The sequence below is a fragment of the Mercurialis annua genome, linkage group LG2 (genome assembly GCF_937616625.2).
Source record: "Mercurialis annua linkage group LG2, ddMerAnnu1.2, whole genome shotgun sequence".
Taxonomy (NCBI): Eukaryota; Viridiplantae; Streptophyta; class Magnoliopsida; order Malpighiales; family Euphorbiaceae; genus Mercurialis; species Mercurialis annua.
Window position 1 is genome coordinate 54,632,915 of NC_065571.1, and position 23,175 is coordinate 54,656,089.

The 23,175-nt window shown below is 33.5% G+C and overlaps 5 protein-coding genes across 6 annotated transcripts; 3 read left to right on the forward strand and 2 right to left on the reverse strand.

The window, feature by feature from the left end:
- Window positions 1–804: 804 nt before the first annotated feature.
- LOC126666854 (protein PMR5-like) lies at window positions 805–3,041 on the forward strand. The gene is made up of 5 exons (XM_050359737.2): window positions 805–1,389; window positions 1,465–1,639; window positions 2,006–2,184; window positions 2,259–2,417; window positions 2,568–3,041. Exons 1-5 carry the CDS (start codon window positions 1,031–1,033, stop codon window positions 2,899–2,901), a joined length of 1,206 nt encoding a protein of 401 aa, XP_050215694.1. The 5' UTR covers window positions 805–1,030; the 3' UTR covers window positions 2,902–3,041.
- A 472-nt stretch (window positions 3,042–3,513) lies between these two features.
- LOC126666851 (glucan endo-1,3-beta-glucosidase 13) lies at window positions 3,514–6,667 on the reverse strand. Its single transcript, XM_050359734.2, has 4 exons — window positions 6,315–6,667; window positions 4,243–5,520; window positions 3,960–3,990; window positions 3,514–3,861 (listed from the first exon to the last, which is right to left on the reverse strand). Exons 1-4 carry the CDS (start codon window positions 6,367–6,369, stop codon window positions 3,714–3,716), a joined length of 1,512 nt encoding a protein of 503 aa, XP_050215691.1. The 5' UTR covers window positions 6,370–6,667; the 3' UTR covers window positions 3,514–3,713.
- A 1,144-nt stretch (window positions 6,668–7,811) lies between these two features.
- On the forward strand, window positions 7,812–10,468 carry LOC126666855 (mitogen-activated protein kinase kinase 6). Of its 2 annotated transcripts, XM_050359738.2 has the most exons (8): window positions 7,813–8,019; window positions 8,134–8,224; window positions 8,319–8,465; window positions 8,842–9,066; window positions 9,171–9,353; window positions 9,535–9,758; window positions 10,034–10,079; window positions 10,170–10,468. In XM_050359738.2, the coding sequence occupies exons 1-8, from the start codon at window positions 7,946–7,948 to the stop codon at window positions 10,260–10,262; spliced, it is 1,083 nt and encodes a 360-aa protein (XP_050215695.1). In that variant the 5' UTR covers window positions 7,813–7,945; the 3' UTR covers window positions 10,263–10,468. The 2 variants fall into 2 exon arrangements, with proteins under 2 accessions (XP_055960471.1, XP_050215695.1); XM_056104496.1 differs by lacking the exons at window positions 10,034–10,079; window positions 10,170–10,468 and having other exon boundaries at window positions 7,812–8,019; window positions 9,535–9,762.
- Window positions 10,469–14,505: 4,037 nt separating this feature from the next.
- On the forward strand, window positions 14,506–15,636 carry LOC126666859 (protein OXIDATIVE STRESS 3-like). The gene is made up of 2 exons (XM_050359742.2): window positions 14,506–15,020; window positions 15,292–15,636. The coding sequence occupies exons 1-2, from the start codon at window positions 14,614–14,616 to the stop codon at window positions 15,512–15,514; spliced, it is 630 nt and encodes a 209-aa protein (XP_050215699.1). The 5' UTR covers window positions 14,506–14,613; the 3' UTR covers window positions 15,515–15,636.
- A 1,508-nt stretch (window positions 15,637–17,144) lies between these two features.
- Window positions 17,145–23,092, reverse strand: LOC126666850 (arginine--tRNA ligase, cytoplasmic-like). Its single transcript, XM_050359733.2, has 18 exons — window positions 22,792–23,092; window positions 22,618–22,698; window positions 22,392–22,534; window positions 22,222–22,297; window positions 22,009–22,110; window positions 21,602–21,817; window positions 21,311–21,391; window positions 20,657–20,740; window positions 20,436–20,540; window positions 19,892–20,070; window positions 19,683–19,767; window positions 19,261–19,447; window positions 19,076–19,145; window positions 18,233–18,302; window positions 18,039–18,128; window positions 17,690–17,758; window positions 17,483–17,581; window positions 17,145–17,364 (listed from the first exon to the last, which is right to left on the reverse strand). Exons 1-18 carry the CDS (start codon window positions 22,984–22,986, stop codon window positions 17,254–17,256), a joined length of 2,043 nt encoding a protein of 680 aa, XP_050215690.1. The 5' UTR covers window positions 22,987–23,092; the 3' UTR covers window positions 17,145–17,253.
- Window positions 23,093–23,175: the final 83 nt, after the last annotated feature.

Sequence of the window (23,175 nt, forward strand, 5' to 3'; positions counted from 1 at the left end):
GCTCGCGCAATACCCGTACTCAGATCAAAAGCCCCATCCGTATTGATCTTTGTCCATGCATGAGGCGGACACCTCCACCCTATCATCTTCTCCACTTTATTCCTTGAACCATCATCACCAGAATACTTGTTTACCATTGCCATGCTAATGTAATTCATTTTAGCCATAATCTCAGACCACACCTGTGAAACAGAAATGTTCTTTTCACCTAGAATAACTTGGTTTCGCCAATTACAAACCTTCCAAATGATAACCCAAACAGCCTACTCCAATCAGAATAAATCTTCATGCCTGCTTTATTATTCATGTAAAAAGGCTCGACTCCAATCTTCATATCCATATCAATGAAATAGAAGAAGAGTCTCAAAATGGCAGATAGTTAAAAAATATTTTTTCAAACGAGAAAATAAAAAATATTTTATTTATCCTTTTTCATTAATTCTCATCAACAATAAAATATTGATGGGATCATCAAAATATAAATTATCATATCACCGTTCCACCGTCCACGTCTTTATTTTTCGGCTTAGAAAAGTCGAAGGGAATAGAATAATATAGAATGCAAGTTAAGGAAGCAAAGCAAAGAACACAATAATTCCAAAATATTGTATCATTCATTAAAAATAATTTTTTTTAATAAAATAGAAAATTAGATGCCATTGTTTTATTGGTTAACATTAAAATATCAAGACTTCCTTATTAAATTTGAATAAAAATATAATTTTATTCGAGATAACACCTTTTAAGAGTTCTTTTTTTCCCTTTCACACGAGGCAATAAAATCATTTACATTTGATGATATATATTCATCCCTCGAAAATGATTAAACTTGGTAACATGAACTCTGTCTCTCGATCTCCCATCACAATAATAGTAATAGAAAAAGAATGAATCTAAGCTCGAGCCACCCATAACGCGTGAACCCATCTCCATCTTCACATGCCCACAACAAAACAAACCATTCATTTCAAAATCTACTGAACCCATTTTTGCTATAGCCTCAAATTCTTTAATCTGCGTCTCTTTCACCATGACTCTATCCGGGTACAGTGTCAATGCAGTAACAAGAGCCAGATATTTAGGTTTAACAGTACTTTTTTTACTGTTGCTGGTAGAAGTTCAGTTGGCATCTTCAGCCATAATAATGAGCATGAGAAAGCAACAGCAGCAGCACAAGCAGCAGCAGCAGCAGTATAATAGACGACCCATTAATGGAAGCAATGGCTGTTCATTGTTCGTTGGGAGTTGGGTTAAAGATGAGAATTACCCTCTTTACCAATCTTCAAACTGCCCTCTTATTGACCCTCAATTTAATTGCCAGATGTTCGGCCGGCCCGACTCCGGTTATCTTAAGTACAGATGGCAGCCGCTCGACTGTGAGCTCCCCAGGTGAGTGGTTGGTTGTATTAGTTGAAAAAAGTGGTTAATGGGTTGGTTTTGATGGGTGTTTTATTGATTATGCAGGTTCAATGGGGTTGAGTTTTTGATGAAAATGAGAGGCAAAACTGTGATGTTTGTGGGTGACTCGTTGAGTAGGAATCAGTGGGAGTCTTTGCTTTGTTTGATTTTGGCAGCTTTGCCTTCGTCTGCTTCTACTCAAATTAGTAGAGGAGATCCTTTTTCTACATTTAAGTTTCTGGTAATCTGATTTATTATTATTATTATTATTATTAGGGTTATTTGCGTATCAAATTACAACGTTTTACTTTTATAGCGATTAATCTAGTATTTCTTTAAAATGCTGCATTGCAAGTTCAAAACTTTCGCGTTTTTACATTGTGTAGTCTAAAGTCGTTTTTCACCAAATATAAAGCTCTAAAATGTGTACAAAGAACCGCGCCAAAAATTGAAAGGTTGGGTTGTACGAATGCAACGTTTAAAAAAATGAGATTAAATCGCTGCAGAAGTAAAACGTTGAGATTTAATATATAAATAACCCTTACTATTATTAGTTGTTGTGGATTTTAGTAAAATCAAAAAAAGAAAACAAAATATGATTTTGCAGGATTATGGTGTGTCCTTATCATATTACAAGGCTCCATATCTGGTAGATATAGATATGGTTCAAGGAAAAAGAATCCTAAAATTGGAGGAAATCTCAGGGAATGGAAATGTTTGGAGAAATGCAAATGTTTTGGTGTTCAACACAGGTCATTGGTGGAGTCATCAGGGCTCTCTTCAAGGGTTAGTTATTCTCCTTTGTCCTTTGCTTTTAGTATTTTATTAGTAGTTGTAAAGAAAATGAAAAATGAATGCAGGTGGGATTACATGGAATCAGGAGGCACCTATTACCAAGATATGGATCGTTTGGTTGCATTGGAGAAGGCATTACGAACATGGTCCAATTGGGTCGATTCCAATATTGACGCTGCTACTACTACTGTTTTTTTCCAATCCATCTCTCCGACGCATTACGAGTAATTACCTCTCTCCCTCTCTCGCTATTTTTTTAACTCGAGTTCATATGTCGGATGGTTTAGAATGCTTTTGATATTTATGCAATCGAAATGTGGAAATATGGAAGCGATTGACATTGTTGATTGCTGCTTGTAACTGGTAATTGACAGTCCTAATGAATGGAGCGATGGAGCGACTACGAGCACGACGAGAAATTGTTACGGGGAGACGTCACCGATTAGTGGAAGAAGGAATGCAGGAGCATACCCTGATCAAATGAGGGTAGTGGATGATGTACTTAGGGATATGCATAACCCTACTTATTTGTTGGACATTACAATGCTCTCCGAGCTAAGAAAAGATTGTCACCCGTCCATTTACAATGGCGACCTCAGCCCGGAACAGAGGGCAAATCCTGGCCGCTCCGCCGACTGTAGCCATTGGTGCCTTCCTGGATTGCCTGATACTTGGAACCAGTTGCTCTACACTGCTTTGTTGTTTTAACTCTAATTAGCTACTAGTACTAATTATTCATTCTGAGAGGAGGGGATGCTTAATTGCAACCCTCAACATTTTATAACATCACTATAATTATTCTTCAGTTAGATATCAAAGGTAAATAATATTATTCGGCATTACAAATATTTTAAGATTACTAGTTTCATGGTTAAGCATACTGCAGGAAACTGGTTCTTTTGCCTAGTTATGCCTCTTATTTGCAGTGACAACCACAGCAGCAGCAACAGCGGTTAAGGAAGTGGCAACGATAGAGGCATCGACAACGGTAGAAGTGGCAAGAGCTGATGCTTATTATTGCTAATAGAAGACATAACAATGCAACAGACTAATTACCATTTATGTATTACAGAATCAAAATTATCGAAACAAAGCGGGCGAAATAGTTTTTTTTTGTAAATATAGAGTTTTGAAGTTTTAGAAGTATTAGAAAAACATCTCAACATAACACTTGAGAAGTTTTCGAAGTCCGCCCATACAGGTCTTATTATTCCTGTAAAAAGTTTGGACTTCATTGTTGTCCTTGTAAAAAGACTTGAGCTATAAATGTATTTACACAGCAGAATTTCTTAATAAATTGCACTTGCATTACCATCCTCATTAACAAAAATAATACCGGTACACAGAATGCTGTGAACCAATAGATGGATTATAATGAAATTAATTCACACACCATCTCTAAAATATTGTACAAAACTAACAGCATCCACATATCTTACACATCCTTAACTACCAATGGGAAAATTCTCATCTCTATGCAGCAAAAATAGCATTATACCATGCTTTCAGATCAAGCTTGCTTATGCAGTTTGAATCTTCAGAAGCACAATGGAAGTCATAAGCAGGAAACCAGAAGTCCATGCAGAAACTTCATTATGCGGCCGGGAGGAGGAGGACGGCGAAGTTGAAGCAATTGCTGTTGTGTTACTGGTTGCTGTTTTGTTGCTCCTGTGTGATAGTTGCATAGCATTTTTAGCACACTAATATTTAATGTATTGTAAGTAATAAAGAAAGAGAATGTTGATTGTCCCAATCCAAAGACTTACCCTGTGGTCAAATACAAGCAATTATCATAGCCTGCACAGACACAAATAAGTTGGTTTTTGTGAGAGAAGTAATAATTAAAAATATATAAAATATCATATTATTTCGGTTAACTGAAACTTTTAGAATTAACCAAAATATTTATTGACCCAACTAACCAAATTAATCAAATTCTGTAACCAAATTTAACTGAGATAGATCAATTAAATCTGTTAGTTCGGTTTCACTAACCGTTAGCACACATGTGGAAAGAAAAAATTCACTAGATGAATATTATATACATACTTGGATCTTTGTCAACCGTAACACCCGTGTTACTGAAACTGCAAGCAACCTCACTAGCTCCATTTTGCTGGTAGTAACTATTAAATGCAAAGGAAGCATGTGAAACTAGAGTATCTGGCTCAAAACATGGCTGGCTAGGCTGAATGGCAGAACAATCCACATTCCCAGAGCCACATGCCCAATCTAAGGCACTCTGCAAGTCAAGTTGAGAAGCATTATTTGAAGCAATGCACCATGTTTTTGTTCCATTAAAACTGGTAACATTGGTGTTACTTGGCACATCAACAACGCCTTTTCCTGTAAAATCCAAATTGTAGACACTCGTCCCGCCCGGATAATACAATCCCCAATTCCTCTCAGATTCCGGGCCAGGTTTTCTGTTCTCGTTGAACAACGAGAATATGTAAATATCTACCGGTTCTCCAGGCTTCCCAGGAGTACCTGAGTTATCGATGACATGGCGGATCAAATTGGTGTTGTAAGTCTGAGCATTATCAGGAGTAGCTGCTGTCTCCTTCGCTGACCCTTTGGACGGCCAACCTGTCTCGGTTACCATAACCTTGATTGTTCGGAAATTTAGAGCCATCAAGGCAAAATAAAGGGCATCAATCTGGGCATCAAACATGTTAGTATAGAGCAAACCAGTATTTGGATCGATCACATCTGAGGATGACTCGAAAAGAGCATAGTCCAAAGTTACATTGCTTGGAGAATCTCTATAAGCATAGAAAGGGTAAATGTTAATCATGAACGGAGACTGGTTTTCAGCAAGGAATTCCAATAGGGGCTTCAGAAAAAATGCATGACTGCTGTTGAAAGCCCCAGCAGATGGTGGGAATGAACGAGATAAAACCCCAAGAGAATGAGTGCTTGAAACTTTGATCCTTTTGTGCAAGCCAACCTTTTTCAGGGCTGTCAGGACATTATTCATAGCTGGTACGACTAGCGCTGAGACATTATTAGGCGCCTCAGTAACTTCAGCACCAACTGTTATGTATGTGATTTTTGTGGCAGGGTAGTAAGGAAGAATGCTGTTCTTCAACCAGGAGTCTGCATTGGACTGAAATTGAGACAGTGCCAATAAGTCTGAATTCGGAACTCCAACCATAAGCTCAACCCCAGTGTTTGCAAAGGCCTTGAGAACCTGGATATTGGAATCGTAAATCCTCAAAGATTTAATGTTTTGTTGTTGAACAAGCTGCACAACTTTATCCGGTGTTGGAAGGTCATCGGCATTTCTCCCGTAGCACACTCCTATTTTGCTTCCTCTACAGAAGCCTGCATTAGAAATCTAACATCAGCCCATCTAAGCTATAATCAATCTTTCGACATTTGCTTTTACCTAAGGATGCACAATGCTCTCGATAGATTTCCCTCTTAAATTAATTATTATAACCACCACATATTGGCTTCATAATTTCAAAGCAAGATGAAATTTCTTCATGAATAGAGAAACGTAAGTTCGCCGTTAAACGAACGGAAAAGAATTGCTAATAAAGTAAATCGTTGGCCATTTGTATCTATAAGCATTAGGATCTCAATTCATGAGAATCACGGGACGGCAACTAAGTTGAATCATATGTTGTTATCATTACAATCACACAAGCTGTATCTAAACAGATTGAAAGAACAAAATCATGAGGGGACCACTAACATGATTACAACAATTCAGCTGTAGGGAGCTTAAATGTTGATACCTGCCTACCTAACAAAAAGAATAGAAAATGTAGCTACCAGTTATTAAAAAGCTTAAGACATGGATTTATTACAAGATTAGCACAAAACAAAAAGAAAAGTGTACACTCTAGTCCTTATCCCTATGGAGAAGAAATGGCCAATTCTTCACAAGATTAGAGACTGAGAGTTAACTAAAATCGATTAATAATGTAGTTAAAACAGTTCTTTAAGGAGACAATGAAGGAAATATAAGGTAATCAGAAGTGATTCAGTGACTGTTAGCTCTAAATTTCTTCAAGAACAGTCAAACCATAAGCAACCAAAACCAAACATAAAAAAATCTGCATTGTCTGAATAAAGACCAAAATAACTAAAAATTGAAGAACAAAACATACCCAGAAGAGTAAGAACCAATAAGACGGCAAAAACATGCTTAAATCTTCCATCCATTGCTCTTCAAAGCTGAGCTACACAAGCTTTTTTTAAGCTAAAATTTCACAAAGATAACTTTTTTTTTTTCACTCTTGTCCAGTTTTATGAAATGAAACAAAACGGTAACGTAATTGTAGCCGTTGGTGTGGGAATCTAAAGTAACGTCTCTCTAGAGAAAGCTTCTGTCGGAGCTCGAGAGCAACAGAGAGACAAGAGTTGAGCTTTTAGTGACTGTACTGTGTAGTGGAGACTGTCACTTGTCAGAGAGAGTGAGACAATGATCAGACCGGATTTCAAACGTGGTTTTAATTAATTACTACAGTTTATAGAAGTGTGTGGAATCCGGCTATGTTTTTTTAGCATGTCTGTTTCTGTTGCGCACCCAATAATTATTTATTGGTTCCTATAATACCACCACCATTATATTCCTTGCCCAAATAAAAGTTTTAGGATTTACCAAATCTACACTTTACTTCTTTTATTAGGTCTCCCTTAGTTGGGGTTAAGTAAGTAAAGAAAGTAGTAATTTTTTTTTAAATGTTTTAATTTATACGTGTTATTTTTCGGAAAATTAGCAATTTGACTTTTCTTTCATTAAGAAAGTGACTTCTCTAGACAAATCTAAGTAAGTGGAACTTTCTTAATTAACTTAATAGAAAATACAACTATATCCCTACATTTAATTAGCCTATTTAGTTATTAAAGATAATATCGTCTTTAAATTTTAATTAATTAAAATCAAAATACAACTTTCCGGAAAGTTAGTAAGTAAATCAAGTAAAATAATTATCAATTTCCTTTCTACTAACTTTCTAAAAAATTAACTTCACATGAAGTATGCATTTACGAACTAAGTAAGGCTTTAGATAAAAAAAATGTCATCTAACTTAAAAAATGACGTATTTTGGTAATTTAGGTATTTTTCAGTTTAATTTTTAGTTTTAATTAAAATTTAAGATTCAGATTTTAAGTCATGTTTTTAGATTTTTTGTCTGGTTCTAGTAATTTTTTTTACTTTCTCATGATATATTATTTATTTATATTTTAAGAGTGCTTATTTAAAATTTATTTTATGATTTATCAGTTTAAAAATTTAATAATTTAATATAAATATAACAATTTTATATGTAATAAATCATTTTTAACTCATGAGATAAACTTATTAGTTTATATAGTTAGTAAATAATATTTAATTTTTGTTAAATTTTAATTTTTAAATAATTAATGTTTTTGGATGAAATGTTAAAAATCAAGTTCGAATTTAATTAGGGTGGGTTAAAAATTAAAATGAATGCTGATGCTGCTGGGTAGGAGATTGGGTGTTGTTGAAACGATTAGTCGTTGATATGAAAGAGAACCTCAACGACATGCAGTACAATATTTTATGACCCGGTTAAATAATTTGAAATATTTAATGCGCGGTATTCTTTGTTCGAATTACACACAAAAATTTGAACTAAAAAAAATAAAAAATTGTTAAGTAAATTTCGTCTCCATCTTCATAAAACACAGAAAAGTCCAAAGCAACTGTTCTTGAAAAAAAGTTTATGAAAACCCTAAAAATTCATTAACAAAAAAATAAAAAATTCTTAAAATGAAGATCAAGAAGCCATTGCAGCAACTCAAGCTCTCCGTTCCTACTCCAGAATCCCCAATCACTTCCTTCTTGTAAGTTCTTTTCATTTCCAATTGAAATTTGGGTTTAATAGAGCTTTAAACTTGTTTAATTATTTTATAATTTGATTAATTTAGCTAATTCGATTCTGTTTGTACATAAATCAGGACTGCCAGCGGTACATTTCATGATGGAGATTTTCTTTTGAATCAGAAAGGTTTGCGCCTCGCCACTGAAGAACCTAAGGAATCAAATCGGGTAAGCTGATTCTTTATTTGTTTGGAGTTTTTGTTATTGAAATGATGAATTTTAAGAATCTGGTGGTTTTGATTGTGTGTAATTTGACTGGCAGGCTTCTTCTTCGGAGAGTGGGGATAAGGTGCTTGACTTTGAATTTTCATTGGAAGATCTTGAGACTATTAAAGTCATTGGAAAGGGAAGTGGCGGCGTAGTTCAACTTGTTCGTCATAAATTTGTTGGCACTTTTTTCGCTTTGAAGGTCAGTTTTACTTAAACTTGTTTGTAATGTTCTTTATTTTAACTAGATGTTAATTGGTATACTAATTGTTCGCGTTCATTAACGAATTATGGAGGTTAAGTAACTTTGACTCGCTGAAATGAGATGTTATTTGAACGGATGACGAGTGAGGGAATGAATGAATATAACTATATTTGTGTTTTTGAACGATTAAGTTGATGAACAAATGCACTTTGTTATGTATCTATCTCGAGCTCTTATCCGTATTTAGGTTGAAATTTGTTAGATGGGATGATTAAAGCATTATTGCCACTTCCTAGTTCTGAATCAAAAGACTAATGGAATCTTATGTATTTATTACTTGATTGGGAATTTATCCTTTAATTGTGAATTACAGGTTATCCAGATGAATATACAAGAGGAAATTCGCAAACAAATTGTACAGGAGTTGAAAATAAACCAAGCTTCGCAATGTCCTCATGTTGTTGTTTGTCACCACTCATTTTATCACAATGGAGCTTTCTCGCTTGTGTTAGAATACATGGACCGTGGCTCTCTCGCGGATGTCATTAGACAAGTTAAAACAATTCTTGAACCTTATCTGGCGGTGGTTTGCAAGCAGGTTTGTGAACATTTACTTACATGTTGAATCTGTAAAGGGAAAAAAAAAAATCTTTACATGTGTTTGATTTTTTTCAAGCTGAAGATATTATCTCTCTGTTTCAGGTTCTACAAGGCCTTGTGTACTTGCACAATGAACGGCGTGTGATTCATAGGGACATTAAACCATCCAATCTATTAGTGAACCATAAGGGGGAAGTAAAGATCACTGATTTTGGTGTGAGTGCAGTGGTGGCTAGCACTATGGGTCAAAGGGACACCTTTGTTGGAACTTATAATTACATGTCGGTATGTCTTGATTTCATTTTCCTGTTATTACTAGATCAGCACCTATTATCAGTTTGATTAGTACTGTGATTATGTTTCTTGCGGTTACTATGTATTAGTTTCTTCTGCTATATCTGCCTTTTGTTAATACTTCAGACTGAATGCGTATTGACATAGTAATGGTTTATTTCTCCCTTCTTAGCCAGAGCGAATTAGTGGAAGCACTTACGATTATAGCAGTGACATTTGGAGTTTAGGCTTGGTCGTACTGGAGTGTGCTATAGGTCGGTTTCCTTATATGCAATCTGAAGATCAACCAGGTGGCCCAAGCTTTTATGAGCTTCTGGAAGCCATTGTGGAAAGTCCACCACCATCTGCACCAGCAGATCAGTTCTCTCCCGAGTTCTGTTCATTCGTATCTGCCTGGTAATAGCTTAAAGCACATACTTAGCTATTATTTAAACTGTTCTTTGCTGTTCTTTTAGACACTTCTATTTAATTGAATTATCTCGAATCTGAAGCCTTTATGTTCTAGTAAATTCATGGGCCACATTGGCTCATGTTGTCAAGTGGTTCAATAGATACGTTGGTCCAAATAGCCGAAAATAGTAATGTGTTGTTATCCTGGTTTCCTTTTGTAAGTCTTTGAGCGCGTTTGCTAGTACTATTCCTGAATCCCGACTCTTTTAAAATCTTGGCAGTTTACAGAGGAATCATCAAGACAGGGCATCATCATTGGACCTCATGGTGAGTATTGAGATTTGAGTAATCTAGTATATGCTTCCTTTTTCACCAGGGACGGAAATTGGAATAATGGTTTCATTCCGTTGTTTTCAGAGTCACCCTTTCATCAAGAAATTTGAAGACAAAGACATTGATCTCGGAATTCTTGTGAGTAGCTTGGAACCTCCTGTGAACTACCCTAGATAGTTTGTCTTCTGTTTATGTCAAGCCAAGATAATTTGTCTTATAACATTCATGTTGATTGTTCAACTAAGTTGTACTGAATTTTATAAGTTTCACATCTGGTCTCGTCACTCTGTCAATGTTAGTCTTGACCGAACATTACAGAAAATTACCTTGTATTATCAAAGCATATGATTTACTATATAACTGATTGATAGACAGTTTATAAAGTTTTATCTACCTTGAAGTAAAATGAACTGAATTCGCTGTCTCAAAGTTGCATGATGTTATGTTAAAAATATTTACACTGAAGCTTGGAATTTTTTTTAACTAATGAGTTCGAGTTCCTCTCTTGCAGTCCATCTAAATTTTGATTCATAACTATAATATATATGAACTACAATTTCTTTTGTTAATTAATTTGTATCAAATAGGCTTATTTGGTAATATTGTGGACGTTTTTCTAACACATGGAACAACCATTGAACAAAGGGTTATAAACAAAACCGAGCCTAGTCAAATTTTGACGTGTTTAAGTTTAACAAATTTTCTGAATGAAGGGTTTCTTTGAATACTAAGCTTGAGCTCAGTTTAGCTGAATTTTATAAGATTGATGTTCGGTTCGAATTTAGCTCGTGTTCATTCATTTATACACTAGATAAGTTGATCTCGAGCTTGTTCATATAGATGCTTCGGAATTTGAGCTTAACAAGTTGAGCCCGCACTTAAATGAACAAACACAAGTTCGGTTTAGCATCTAAACAAACGAACATAAACAAAACTCGATCAAATAACAAAATTTTGTGTAGCTTTAAGCAAAATTATATGAGTCAACAAGCCACGAGTTCATAATCAAGCTCATATACGAGTTTGTTCACGAGTTCATAAATGGTGAGCTCGCGAGTTCACATACAAGTAAACTTAAACAAGACGGACACTGTTAAACTCAATCAAATACTACTAAGTTCAAATTCAATTCGCTTAAATGATAGAACATAAACTAGAGTTCTAACTTGTTCATTTAGACTAAACACCAATTTATTCGGGAGCAGCTCGGTTTATTTATAACTCTAATTAAACGGTATAGAAAATTAAGCTGTCGGTCATTAATTCTCAAATTCAAATACTGCCATGGAAACTTGATGAGCTACAATTTAAAATTGTTTCCGTCACTATAACATATGGAGCTACAATTAAGGTCAAACTAGTGAAATGTCATGAGAAACTTATTAAGGGGAAACAAACATGTCCATAGAAGGGAGGGATGATGTCAGACCAAATTATATATATTAATGGTATATGATATACAATGCATAAATATTAGGGTTAAAGCTTGGTTGTAGGGTTAGGTTTAATGAGGTCCAAGAATCAGGATTTTGTGGGTAATATGTCATTAATAATAAAAGATTTTGGGCAAATGGATAAGAAAAATTATAAAATTGTAAACCATAAGAATATGTGGTGGGAGTTGATTAATACAGTCATCTATTTTATGCTTGGCTTCCAAGTCAACTTATTCCTTATCCTTATATTATGTCCTTTCTAATCTTACCTATTCCCTGTAAAATTAAAGAAAATAAATGTTGATAAGTCTCGTCATGGTAATGCAATCTGTATTAGATTTATCTCTGCTTATTCTATAATTTTTATTTATTCCAAATCTTTATAGGGCTAAATCCATCATAAAATAGTTATACTACAAGCACTTATTTCACTTAGTATTTTAGTAAAAAAATCTCATTTAAATAATTTTTAATTATTTAGTTTATACAAATATGGTTCTTATATGGATGAAATTATAGAAAAAATTTTGATTGGCATGAAACGACGGTGTTTTATTCTAAAGACGACAAAAATATCTAAAATAAATAGTTAAAATATTATTTAAATAATGTCAAATGATATAAAAATTAATAATATAGAGATATTATGTTGTGTTTAACCTATTTATAATGGTACCCTTCAAAAAAATGGTATATTATTTTATTTATATATAAATAAGTATTGTTCTTATATAATAATACCATGTTTAGCAAGATTTTGCTGGTTTTTGTTGCTTATTTTGACTATGAAAAAAGAAGTGTAGACACAATTTGACTACTACAGGAAACGCAATTCTATCTGCAGATATTGTTGACATTTCTAGGAGGAAATTCATAACTACTTTGATTAGTTCCAGTATTGGTAACATGTCTTTCACCTAATCAAATCTATCTAGCATATCTAATTGAATCTTTATTAAACTCAATAAAAACAATATACTAAAAACTTGACAAAAAAATTAAGAATTTGATAAATAGAATGATTACATAAAATTAAGTGTTATAAAATTTATTTGACGAACCAAAGTTCACTATCTACATTAAGTATAATATTATGATTTTCAAGATAATTAATTTTTTTTAATGTATATCCTAATGTTCGTAAAAAATATATAAAGAAGTACAAATAAAAAAGTTCGTTAAATTTAGGGTTAACTGAAAATTAAATCATGAATTTTAGCGTGACTACAATATGAACTTTGAAGTTTGACAATGTCAATCACCAACTTTTATTTTTTACAAATCAGAACACCGAACTAAACAAATATTGTCGCGGATGATATACAACCATGTGGCCTATGTCAGCATTTTTGCTGTTGTATGATTGGCCGCTGTTCTAAGTTCTCAAAAAATAAAAGTTGGTAATTGATTTTGTCAAATTTTAAGTCCGTATTGTAATTACAGATAACGCTAAAATTTGTGATTTAATTTGCAATTAACCCTTAAATTTATATTTTTCATATTAAATATTAAAGATTGTTTGGATGGTCATATTACATGTGATTCAACTATTAATTAACTTCGCGTTAACTATTTTTTGTGAGTGAGTAGGTTAAAAATTTAATTTGAGACAATCGACTTCAGATTTTTACAAGTGCTATTAAAATTGTCTTGAGTGTTTTGTGCTTAGTTGGATCTAAAAAGAGAGGGGGAACTGGTAAATCACAACAGTAAGTTGCGGTTTGGACTTGAATTTAATTTTATCCGTGACAAGAATGCTACAAATTTAAAAGTGAGTGGATATAATATATCATATAAAAAATGTGAGGGCGTTTTGAATAAATATATAAATTAATTTGGATTAAGATCTTAACACAACTCATGTTGATCTATCAGAATTAACGTTCTTTCTGAGCCTAGGCGAACCCTATGGTCTTGTTAAGGTAGGTGGATCCTTATGTGGTTCGGATGTATGGATCCCGTATTGGACCTGATAGGTCCAGTTTCTATCGAATTGTAACAAAGATATTACAAATATAAGAGTGACAAAATTGATCATTATAAATCAATAAATTAAGTTCGAAAAAAAAATTAAAGTTAATTGAATTTGGGATGTTACATTAATAATGATAAAAACACAGTGTTTAAATCTATTCTAAATATATATCATTGATATACTTGAACCTATTTTTATTTCTATTATAATAATCTAGCTAGAGAGCTATAATTAATTGGAGAATAATTTACATGGTTCATGTTTCAAATTATGAGCAATCAAATTTCACAAACCATAGAATATAGTATATATCATTCCATTTAAAATAAATTAAGTTGCTAGCTAGGGTGGGAAACAAAGAAGAAATTTTGGAGTAAATCAAGCTTAAGTTTAGGGAAACAATTAGGATTAGTGGCAAATACCCTTATCCACCATAGATTGTCGTCAAAAACTTATCGTTAACGTTCTCCCAAATCTATATATTCTTTTTGAGTAAAGGGCTAACATAGTCCCTAAACTTATGACTCAAAACTAAATAATTCATTCGCAACTATTTTAACTAGTTAAGAACAGTGTTTTAAATTTTAATGTCAATTAAGTATGATATTTTCTTATTATTTATCAATTAAGAATAAAATTGGATCATTCCGATCGTTAAACTTGTTCATACATGTAATTCATCTTTAATCGACTCAAAAGTAGAAACTGAATGTATGATCCGAATCACAAGTTGAGGCACCAAATTGACTCTTTGCTCTATTTTTTTCTCTTAGCATTATCTTTTACTGTTTGGATGCCTAGAAACTTGAAAAAAAGAAATTTAAATTTGTCATTGCTTTATTAGACAAAGGAGGCAAGACAAGGACCTAAGTTACCGGCTCATACCAAAAAAAAGATAGTGACTCAGATTTGGATGTCTTCAAATTTAGACCTTATCCACTTCCTTGTACTATGGGAAAAACATTAAATATACACCATTAATAGACGATGACGATGACAAATCACAAGATAAACAAACCTAAGTCTATTCCCATTACCCTTTTCTACATTAAAATATTTAATAGCACTCTTAAAAAAATTCTATATATTTTTCAAGATCAATCAACCAACTATTTATATGCTTAGTTCCTCCAAAATTTTAACAACTCATTCTCAAAAACCTCCGTGTATTTCCATTGTAACATCATTTTTAACATTTTGTCAACTTTTTCTTGATCTTATGGCTGAAGAAACAAAGCAAACTTTCTTGAATTTTTCTTTGAAAAATATGATAAACCCTAAAGTGCAACAAGATTATCAAGATTGTTATAATGTTTGCGAATCGATATCGTCGTCATCGGGTGAATCTAACTACATGGGAGAAGATTCAACAAACTCAGTTGGATCTTGTTCTTCTTTTTCTTCAACAGATTTAGTTGAAGATGCATCTTCTTCTTCTTCAGCATCATCTCCATCATCATCATCTCAAGCTAATGATGGACCTTTGTATGAATTATCAGAGCTAATGGCCCAACTTCCCATCAAGTAAGAATTAATATTAGTACATAGTCCTTAAGTTATTACCGAAACTCATCGACTCTCACATTTTAGGGTTTCGTTTTTAAAAACGCTTCTGAAACTACGAAAACTTTATATTTATAAATTTTTTTCTAGTTGAAAGATATTATTTTCCCGTTTTCTGATTCGGATATTTCTCGTTTCGACAATTTTGTATGCGTTTTCTGTTTCGGGTATGTCTAAAATTGTTTGATATTAATGTAATGTTTTCTTATGGATATTTTATATAATTTTGCAGGAGAGGTTTATCGAAGTTTTATAAAGGGAAGTCGCAATCTTACACATCGTTAGCAAGTGTGAAGAGCATAGAAGATCTTGCAAAGAAAGTGAATCCTTATAATAATAGATCTAAATTGAAGTCTTGCAAGAGCTTTGCTGTTTTAGATTCTAATAGATCATTTGGTCCTAAGGCGACCATTTCTAAAAAGGTTCATTCAAGAGCTTTTTTCTGTAATTTTTAGGTAATTGGAGATGTTCGTGATAATTTAGTTATTGGTTGATGTTTAATTAGAGATTTTCATTCTTGTAAATATGCAAGAACTGTATTTTTTTACAACAAACTTGCATATGGTTTCTGTTGCTAGCTGCTGGTCTTTCTGATTTTACTACAAGTAGTGATCCATATAAATTTTGAAACAATTTTTTTATTTTTGAAAGAACACCAAATTATCAAATTAGTATTAGCAATTTAGATATGGATGCAATTATATAGATATTGAGGCAATAATATTTTTCTGTCAAAAAATTGTATTTTGGATCTATAGCGACACCATCGTCGAATATTTGGTCTTCAAGCTTTAGACCAGTACCGTCGTCACTATCGATTACGTTTATCAATTTAATCGACAGCCAAGATACGTTCGACATAGCTGCGGCTCACCATATCTCTAATCAAGCCTCATATTTTATGAAATCAATGAATTATAAATATCGGGTCAAATACTTGGTACATTATCAAACTATCATTTTATCAGAAAAATGATACTGAATATTGATTTATTCATAAAAGGCAATCAAACTATCAATTTATTTTAAAAAGGATACCGAACATTGAGTTATTTTTTAAAGGCTATCAAACTATCCAACTTATTACAAAAAAACTGGATAATGAATATTGATTTATTTTTAAAAGGTTATTAAAATTTAATCTTTCCGATCATCTAAATCATAAGTGGTAATTTTTGAATAATTATTCGTCAAGTAAATATACGTCTGTAAATCCTCAACTTAATTAAAAAACCTTTCATTGATAATAAAAAAAGTGTGGCAGCCTTTTAGTAATAAATTAATGTTCGGTATCCTTTTTGAAATAAATTGATAGTTTGATAACCTTTTAGAAATAAATAAATGTTCCGTATCCTTTTTGAAATAAATTGACACTTTTATAACCTTTTAGAAATAAATCAATATTCGGTATCCTTTTTAAAATAAGTAAATAGTTCGGAAACCTATTTGACCCATAAATATCATGTAGTAATTTAGGCTATATTTGATTCATGAATAGTTTCGGAATAGAATTGCTTTTTTTTTGTTTTTCATGGAATAGTAACTCCATAGAACGCTATTCGATGATCTCATGAAACAAGTACTCCTTTTAAAAAATAAGGATAAGTAATCCTCAGTCACCAAACTTTCATTTTTTTCAATAATTTTTTTTTTTGTTATTGAACTTTCATTTTAATTATTCCGGACAAAAATATTTAAGTGGCAGCCGGAATTTAATGTGGCACCTGGATTTTGTTAGTTTTACTTTGAAAATTTATCAAACAAGCATAATTCTAATTTGAAAATGAGTTTTTAGGCCATACACGGCAAATTTTCAGGTAAAATAATAAATTACGACAGTCAACACCTGTTAATCATTTTGGGATTTTAAATTTAATTTTATAACATTAAAAATTAAAAGTAATAATATTGTGCATACCGATTATAAGATGTAGTCCATTGATTGGTTGTCCAACTCTAACAATAGCTTGAGCAACAAAGTTTAAACTTTAAATGCAAATTGCAATCTATGAGTTTAAAAACCTTTCAGAAAGGGTCAAGAAGAGAGACATGTAAATATTTATTTCTACAATAGGAGATCATAGAAACCCAAAGAAACAAAAACTTCTCGTATTTATGGTGAGTAGTATATTATCGTTATGGTGCCTGGGCAACAGACTACAAAGAAATTCCTTGACATTTTCAGTTCGTAAAATTATATCTTGTAGACGGGAACAATTCCAAGGAGGGAAAAGCATTTCCGCATCACCACGGCTGTTGCTTCGCATAGCAAGAGTCTACTCGTCTCCTCCGGTGATTCTAAAACCTGCCCAATTTCCAGAGAGGACGGATAAAAAGTTACATATAAAAGATTCCAAAATAAATACTCAAATAAATGAACCTCTTTTAACTCCAGCAGTTTTCTAGCAAGCACAAGCTCTAACCTTGCAATTGGAATAAAATCTGGTGAAGTGTTCAGATAAGTTATAGAGATATTCACACAACACATTTGGCAGCAGATTGATGCAGGCCTCCTCGACCGTCTGCAAAAACAGGACAAAGAATTTCATAAAACTTTACTAGACATCTTAAAAGTTAAGCAAAACCAAAGTTCAAAAGCGAGATAAAGTGAATCTAAAAACATGTCTGACCTCCGCAAACTGTAGTAAATGAAGCCCAAGTGCACGCTCATCAGCATGTTCAAGTACCAACGAGCCCGTCTGCATCCCATTAGCCATGATCATCAGAACCAAGAAGAATTAACATATCAAACTTCATTCATATGTTAAGCGTCATTGGGTTAAAATTCAAGTTAAAAATCTACAAGGATTAAAAAGGCCGGGTTTGTACACCGACATCAATTTTAGGAAGTGGGAGAAAAGGAAACTGAAATTGCACAGACTAGACGATGCCAATCTAAAATTATCAGCTAGATCAAAATTTCATTGCATATAAGCAGTTTAATGATAATGGCTGCATAAACTGGAAAGAGAAACTTACATTCTTCAACTCGTCAATGTCTCTTTCAGACTTCCTGATGATCGAACAGATACGGGCATGTGCATATAGCAAATAAACAGCAGTGTTGCCCTAAAGGTTTAGAAAATTAAAAAAAAAGAACCATAGCAGTTCCATTAAAACTTTAGCCAAGAAAATTCATAATTTTGATGATCACTTTTACATTATGTGCATACCCTGTCATTTAGCATCTGGTCATAATTGAATGTATAATTGGTCGATCTGTTGTTCTTTAGATCAGCGTACCTGACAATACAGATTAATAAAAATATCATTGTACTGAAGATAAAGTCAAATTCAGATAAATATGTCCAAATCCTTATAAACAAACACAATTAAATATGTGGTGACCGGCCCAGGACAAGTAATAAAATTCACACCTATTTGGACTAGTACTATATATTAATATGTTCTACTAGTGAAATCAGAGCGTCGATTACGCAGCCAAAGAACAAGTATATCAACTTGTTCTTAGATTTAGAAATTTAAGTTGTCTTGAGAAGGACTATTGTGCAAATAGATTTGTTCTCCAAGAGATTTCGTTGGTTGTGATAAAATGATCGAAGGTATATAGTAGGTGTTCTAAAAGCAGATATGACCCATTCCACTTAATACAGTACAAAGTTAGCTCGCTAATTAACGTAGTCAGCAAACACTTCCACTACTAAATTTTTGAGATTCTACAGTATCTACTAAGGGGCAATTTTTTTCAATATTTCATGCTTAGTTACTTTATCTTGAACTACTGACAACAGGAAGTATTCCTCATAGTCCCCCAGCTTATAGATTTGTCTATAGTCATCCAGACAAGTACTAAAAGATGTTATTATCCTATGCATGTCCGAACCAAAGGTTTCTCAAGTGCCCAATGCAGGTACGAAAGTAGATGTTATAAATAATATAATGCAAAATTCAGCCTACAACAAGAAATGAAATACCACCAAATCAATTGGTAATACTCTCCGATAGACACTTTTTACAGCTAAATGGAAATGTTCAAATTGGTACAGATGTCTTACTTAATAGCACCATAACCAATTGCCTCAGCAGTCTGTTCAAGCTCCTCTCCGGTCCATTCTTCACCCTTACCTGTCCACAATACAAAGTAACGTTTTCTTTCATTAAAGGAATTAACTACTAAGGTGGAAGACTATGCAAAGACGATAAAGCCGCAAACTATGCAACCACATCATAAATATCATACCCCGCTCAATAAGTGCTGCTTTGCTACGAGTCTTGGCTTCATCTAGTAAATCAACTAATTTAACCACTTCAGTGGACCGGGTTCTAAAGCGCTTGCCATCATCACCGAGAACAAGGCCAAATCCAACATGGTTAACTTTAGGTAACATGCTATCGTCACCGGGGAGCCAACCTGCACGCTTGGCGGCCTGATTTAGCAAACCACAATGGTCAGACCTTCAAAACATTATCGGTTGCAAATTATGAACAGCACAATCCAATGCATATAAAGAATGGAATATGTTGGAAAATAATATAAAGTTAAGACTTTTTCTCTTCGAAAAATTGTAAGATGAATGCAGGAAAAGGAAGAAAGTAGGTAAACAGAAAATCATAGCTAAGCGCAGCATAAGACGGTTAAAAAAAGTAGTGGCAAACACTTACTTTGAATACCATATCAAAATGCAGTTGTTGACCACTATCAGTAACATATATAATCCACTCTGCTTTCTCCTCATTAAGGCGATACCTGTAAAGAGAAGTAGAGAGTTTAAATTACTTTCAAAAGCATCTCTTAAAATAATAAAAGTGAAGCAAAAAGTAGATCTATCCACTCTAGAATATGATCTCATTCATAGATGGAAGCAAATTACCAAAGAGCAGTTAGATCAGTTGAAGCATAGTTAAAACCACCATCGCTCTTCACAACAATAAGAGGAATATTAACTCCGTCAATAAAGATCACACGAGCACCTTCGCTTTCTTCGACTAATCCTTGATTGCTTAATGCATCTATAACCCCAGGAATGTGTGGATTATAAAAGCTTTCTCCCTAAGAACAAGAGATGGAATAAATGCATTCAAGTGAATTTTATGTATCATTTGGTTATCAATTCCATTTTAAAAACATAAAGATTGGTATAATTCCGGTAGATCTAATGTAATTGTATGATAGAACCACTAGTTGCCTAGTTCATATAACTCTAATATGGGGCCTACAGTCCCTTGATTTGAATTTTTCTAAGTCAAAAATTACACATGGATGCATATTATAGTTTCCACTTTCTGCAAAATAAACTAAAGTGGAAAAAATTTACATGGTACACCAAATATAGATTCATTTTGGGAATCACTCAAATTGGTTAGATAACAGGCATTATAGGTAAATACAATTAAAAAAAAAAGATAAACTCCTACCCTTTCTTCAAGTTGTACCCCCAGTCTTTGATATACCTTGTCGAATTCCTTCCTACTAATGTCACAAATTTGTGTCCATGCTTGGCGGTACCTGGCTTCTCCGCCCTGCAATAGAATACAAAAGATAATTTGCATCCAGTCCCTTCCTCAAAGATTTTACAAGTCCAATGGTGCATCAGATCAACATACATGTCCATTCAGGAAAAGGAGTAAATGATTACCTGAAGACGAACTACTGCTCTTTGTGCCCTTTCCTTGAATTCAGAATCAGAATCAAACCTCTGCTTTGATGCCTTATAAAATTCCTATACAACGCATTAACTGATTTAAAGTCATAAAAATTAAATTGTATTTACAAAATTATCATTGTAATTTCATCTGCCACTACTGTAAAATCCAGATCACATAGTGCTTCTTTACCTCTTAACAATATCCAAATAATTAAAAAAACTATCATAGTCTAGAAAACATGCTAACTAAAGTGTTGCCGATATAATCTATCTGTTTTTAACAGATATATCAAGATATGGCAATTTCTTATCCTCAGTTTGAAGCACATTTGTGAGTAGTTCTTGTACCATGTCACAGGCAAGCTTGTGCACGACATATTTCTATACTATAAATAACATAAGCTACAGATTCATATCACCAATAATTAGTAAGGCTTACTGCACCAAATTTGCAAAAAACATATTGAGTTCTAGGATATCATAAAATGGCTCAAAAACATGCCAACAGCAAATAAGAAAAAAATCAATTTCTTGAATTTAAATGCAGTCTCATACTGCTATCTCAGTCAGAACTTGAAAGTTGAAAACAGTTGAAAATGTTACTTCTAACAATTTACTTTTCAAAGTTTGAATAATCTTGCTTACCTGTAGGTCTCCAATAGCTCTTTCATTGATGTCTTCAAAGTTTGGAAACTTCTCAAAGAGAAATTCAATCAACATACCAAACTGCAATGAAAATGTCAGTCTTTTAAGCAATGTGTGGCTCGCTGAGAAGGAGAAGTTATTTGCAACAGAGAACAAATTATTTTAAATGTTTAGAAAACCACATGTACAATATTCCATAGAGACACACAGCAATTTTAGATATAAATTAAGATTTTAATAAGGGTGAACAGAAACCATGACAAAACAAACATTATCAGAAACCACATTTACCTGTGTCCCCCAGTCACCAACGTGATTTCTTCGGAGAACATCAACTTTTGAAAATTCAAGCATACGAGCTAGGGTGTCACCAATAATTGTTGACCTCAAATGCCCAACATGCATTTCTTTAGCTATATTTGGAGATGAAAAATCAACTATGGCCCTTTTAACTGAAAGCTTAGGCGCCCATGAGTCAATTCCATCTATCAACATCTTCTGAATTTTCTGCAATCACAAACATTAAAAAGTACATTTAACAAGGAATTCTAAAAGCAGCATAACTACAATTACTGTAAGGTAAAAGCGGAAGTTGAAGCTAAGAAGGTTTGAAAAAAAATGTAATGCCATGACTATCTAATTATTAAGAAATCTACACATGACAAAACAGTAAATAACGAAAAGGCAAAGAAAGAGACCTTAGACATCCAATTCTTAGATAAAACCACATTGACAAATCCCGGTCCTGCCACAGAGCAAGATTCTATTACTTCGGACTGGGGCAGATTTTTCATGATAGCCTGAAAATAGATTAGGCAACAATTGTTATAGCTCATACACTGCATTGAAAAAAATTAAAGTAAACAGCAGAACAAAAAGAAACGGAGAAAGCCGAAGCACTATTCATATACCTGTCCAACTGCTGGAGGCCCCTTGAAATCGGTTTTTTTCCCTTTGATTTTTGCCCAAAGGCTCATAGCATTATTACTTCACAAAAATAAATTTACACAAAAATTTAGCAGACAAACAACAAAATCATACTACTAAATGGGAAAAAGAACAGCTTAAGCATGGAAATAACCATTGATAGTCGCCGAATTTAGCAGTGGAAGCGGCAAGGAGAGGTTCGATATCCGGTTCGGTAGGTACAGTCACTCGAAGAGCCGACTCAAAAAGCTTAGCTAACAGTTCTTTCAAATTTCCTATATTTTCATTCTCCTCATTCTATTACAAAAACACAATAAGCTCATTAAACAAGCAGCTAATTACACAATTAGAATATAAACAAACAGAATTAATTAACTCACATTTGCCATTGTGGATACTGATTGCGAGGTCTTAGTAGCTGAGACTACAATTCGTCTTGAATTTACTCTCGACAAGCCTGTCTAGTTTCGAAAACATATAAAATTACAGATTAATTATCAAAAACGAACATCTTAAAGTGCATGCAACAGATAGAAGGAAAGGATTGTGCTCACCGGATGAGGCAGAGCGGCGGCGGAGTGATGGCGGAGATGAGAGAGTGATGGAGAATGAAAAAGCGAAAGCGTTGCTAGTCGAGGCAGCGCGGCGGCGGAGTGGTGGCGGAGATGAGAGAGGTTATTGAAAGAGAGAAATGGAGAATGAGAAAGGGAAACCGGCGCTAATAGAAGGGTTAATGAGGAATTTATCATGCCTTCTTTTTATACTTCTTTACTTTTTGCTTAACTGCCACTGTGGTTTCTCTACTTGTTCTTTGCTTCAAATTGGCTCGTTTCTCGTGGTCTTTTAGGGTTTTGGCGAATCGGGGATTTTTTTTTCCAATTTTTATGGCCAATGAGAAACTGACAAATCAGTCTTTTTACTTGAGTTTTATCTAAGGT

Bases quoted from the DNA above. Each gene is read 5' to 3' on its own strand.
- LOC126666851 (XM_050359734.2), bottom strand. From the start codon at position 6,369: ATGGATGGAAGATTTAAGCATGTTTTTGCCGTCTTATTGGTTCTTACT. The intron at 5,521-6,314 runs GTATGTTTTGTT...TTTCTAATGCAG, and splicing joins ATTGGTTCTTACTCTTCTGG to GCTTCTGTAGAGGAAGCAAA. The intron at 3,862-3,959 runs GTAAGTCTTTGG...ACTATCACACAG, and splicing joins TGCTTGTATTTGACCACAGG to GAGCAACAAAACAGCAACCA.
- LOC126666859 (XM_050359742.2), top strand. From the start codon at position 14,614: ATGCTTAGTTCCTCCAAAATTTTAACAACTCATTCTCAAAAACCTCCG. The intron at 15,021-15,291 runs GTAAGAATTAAT...ATAATTTTGCAG, and splicing joins ATGGCCCAACTTCCCATCAA to GAGAGGTTTATCGAAGTTTT.
- LOC126666854 (XM_050359737.2), top strand. From the start codon at position 1,031: ATGACTCTATCCGGGTACAGTGTCAATGCAGTAACAAGAGCCAGATAT. The intron at 1,390-1,464 runs GTGAGTGGTTGG...TTGATTATGCAG, and splicing joins CTCGACTGTGAGCTCCCCAG to GTTCAATGGGGTTGAGTTTT. The intron at 2,418-2,567 runs GTAATTACCTCT...GGTAATTGACAG, and splicing joins ATCTCTCCGACGCATTACGA to TCCTAATGAATGGAGCGATG.
- LOC126666850 (XM_050359733.2), bottom strand. From the start codon at position 22,986: ATGATAAATTCCTCATTAACCCTTCTATTAGCGCCGGTTTCCCTTTCT. The intron at 18,129-18,232 runs GTATGCACATAA...CTAAACCTTTAG, and splicing joins ACCAGATGCTAAATGACAGG to GGCAACACTGCTGTTTATTT. The intron at 17,759-18,038 runs GTAAGTTTCTCT...AATGGGATGCAG, and splicing joins ACATTGACGAGTTGAAGAAT to ACGGGCTCGTTGGTACTTGA.
- LOC126666855 (XM_050359738.2), top strand. From the start codon at position 7,946: ATGAAGATCAAGAAGCCATTGCAGCAACTCAAGCTCTCCGTTCCTACT. The intron at 8,225-8,318 runs GTAAGCTGATTC...TTTGACTGGCAG, and splicing joins AACCTAAGGAATCAAATCGG to GCTTCTTCTTCGGAGAGTGG. The intron at 8,466-8,841 runs GTCAGTTTTACT...TGTGAATTACAG, and splicing joins GCACTTTTTTCGCTTTGAAG to GTTATCCAGATGAATATACA.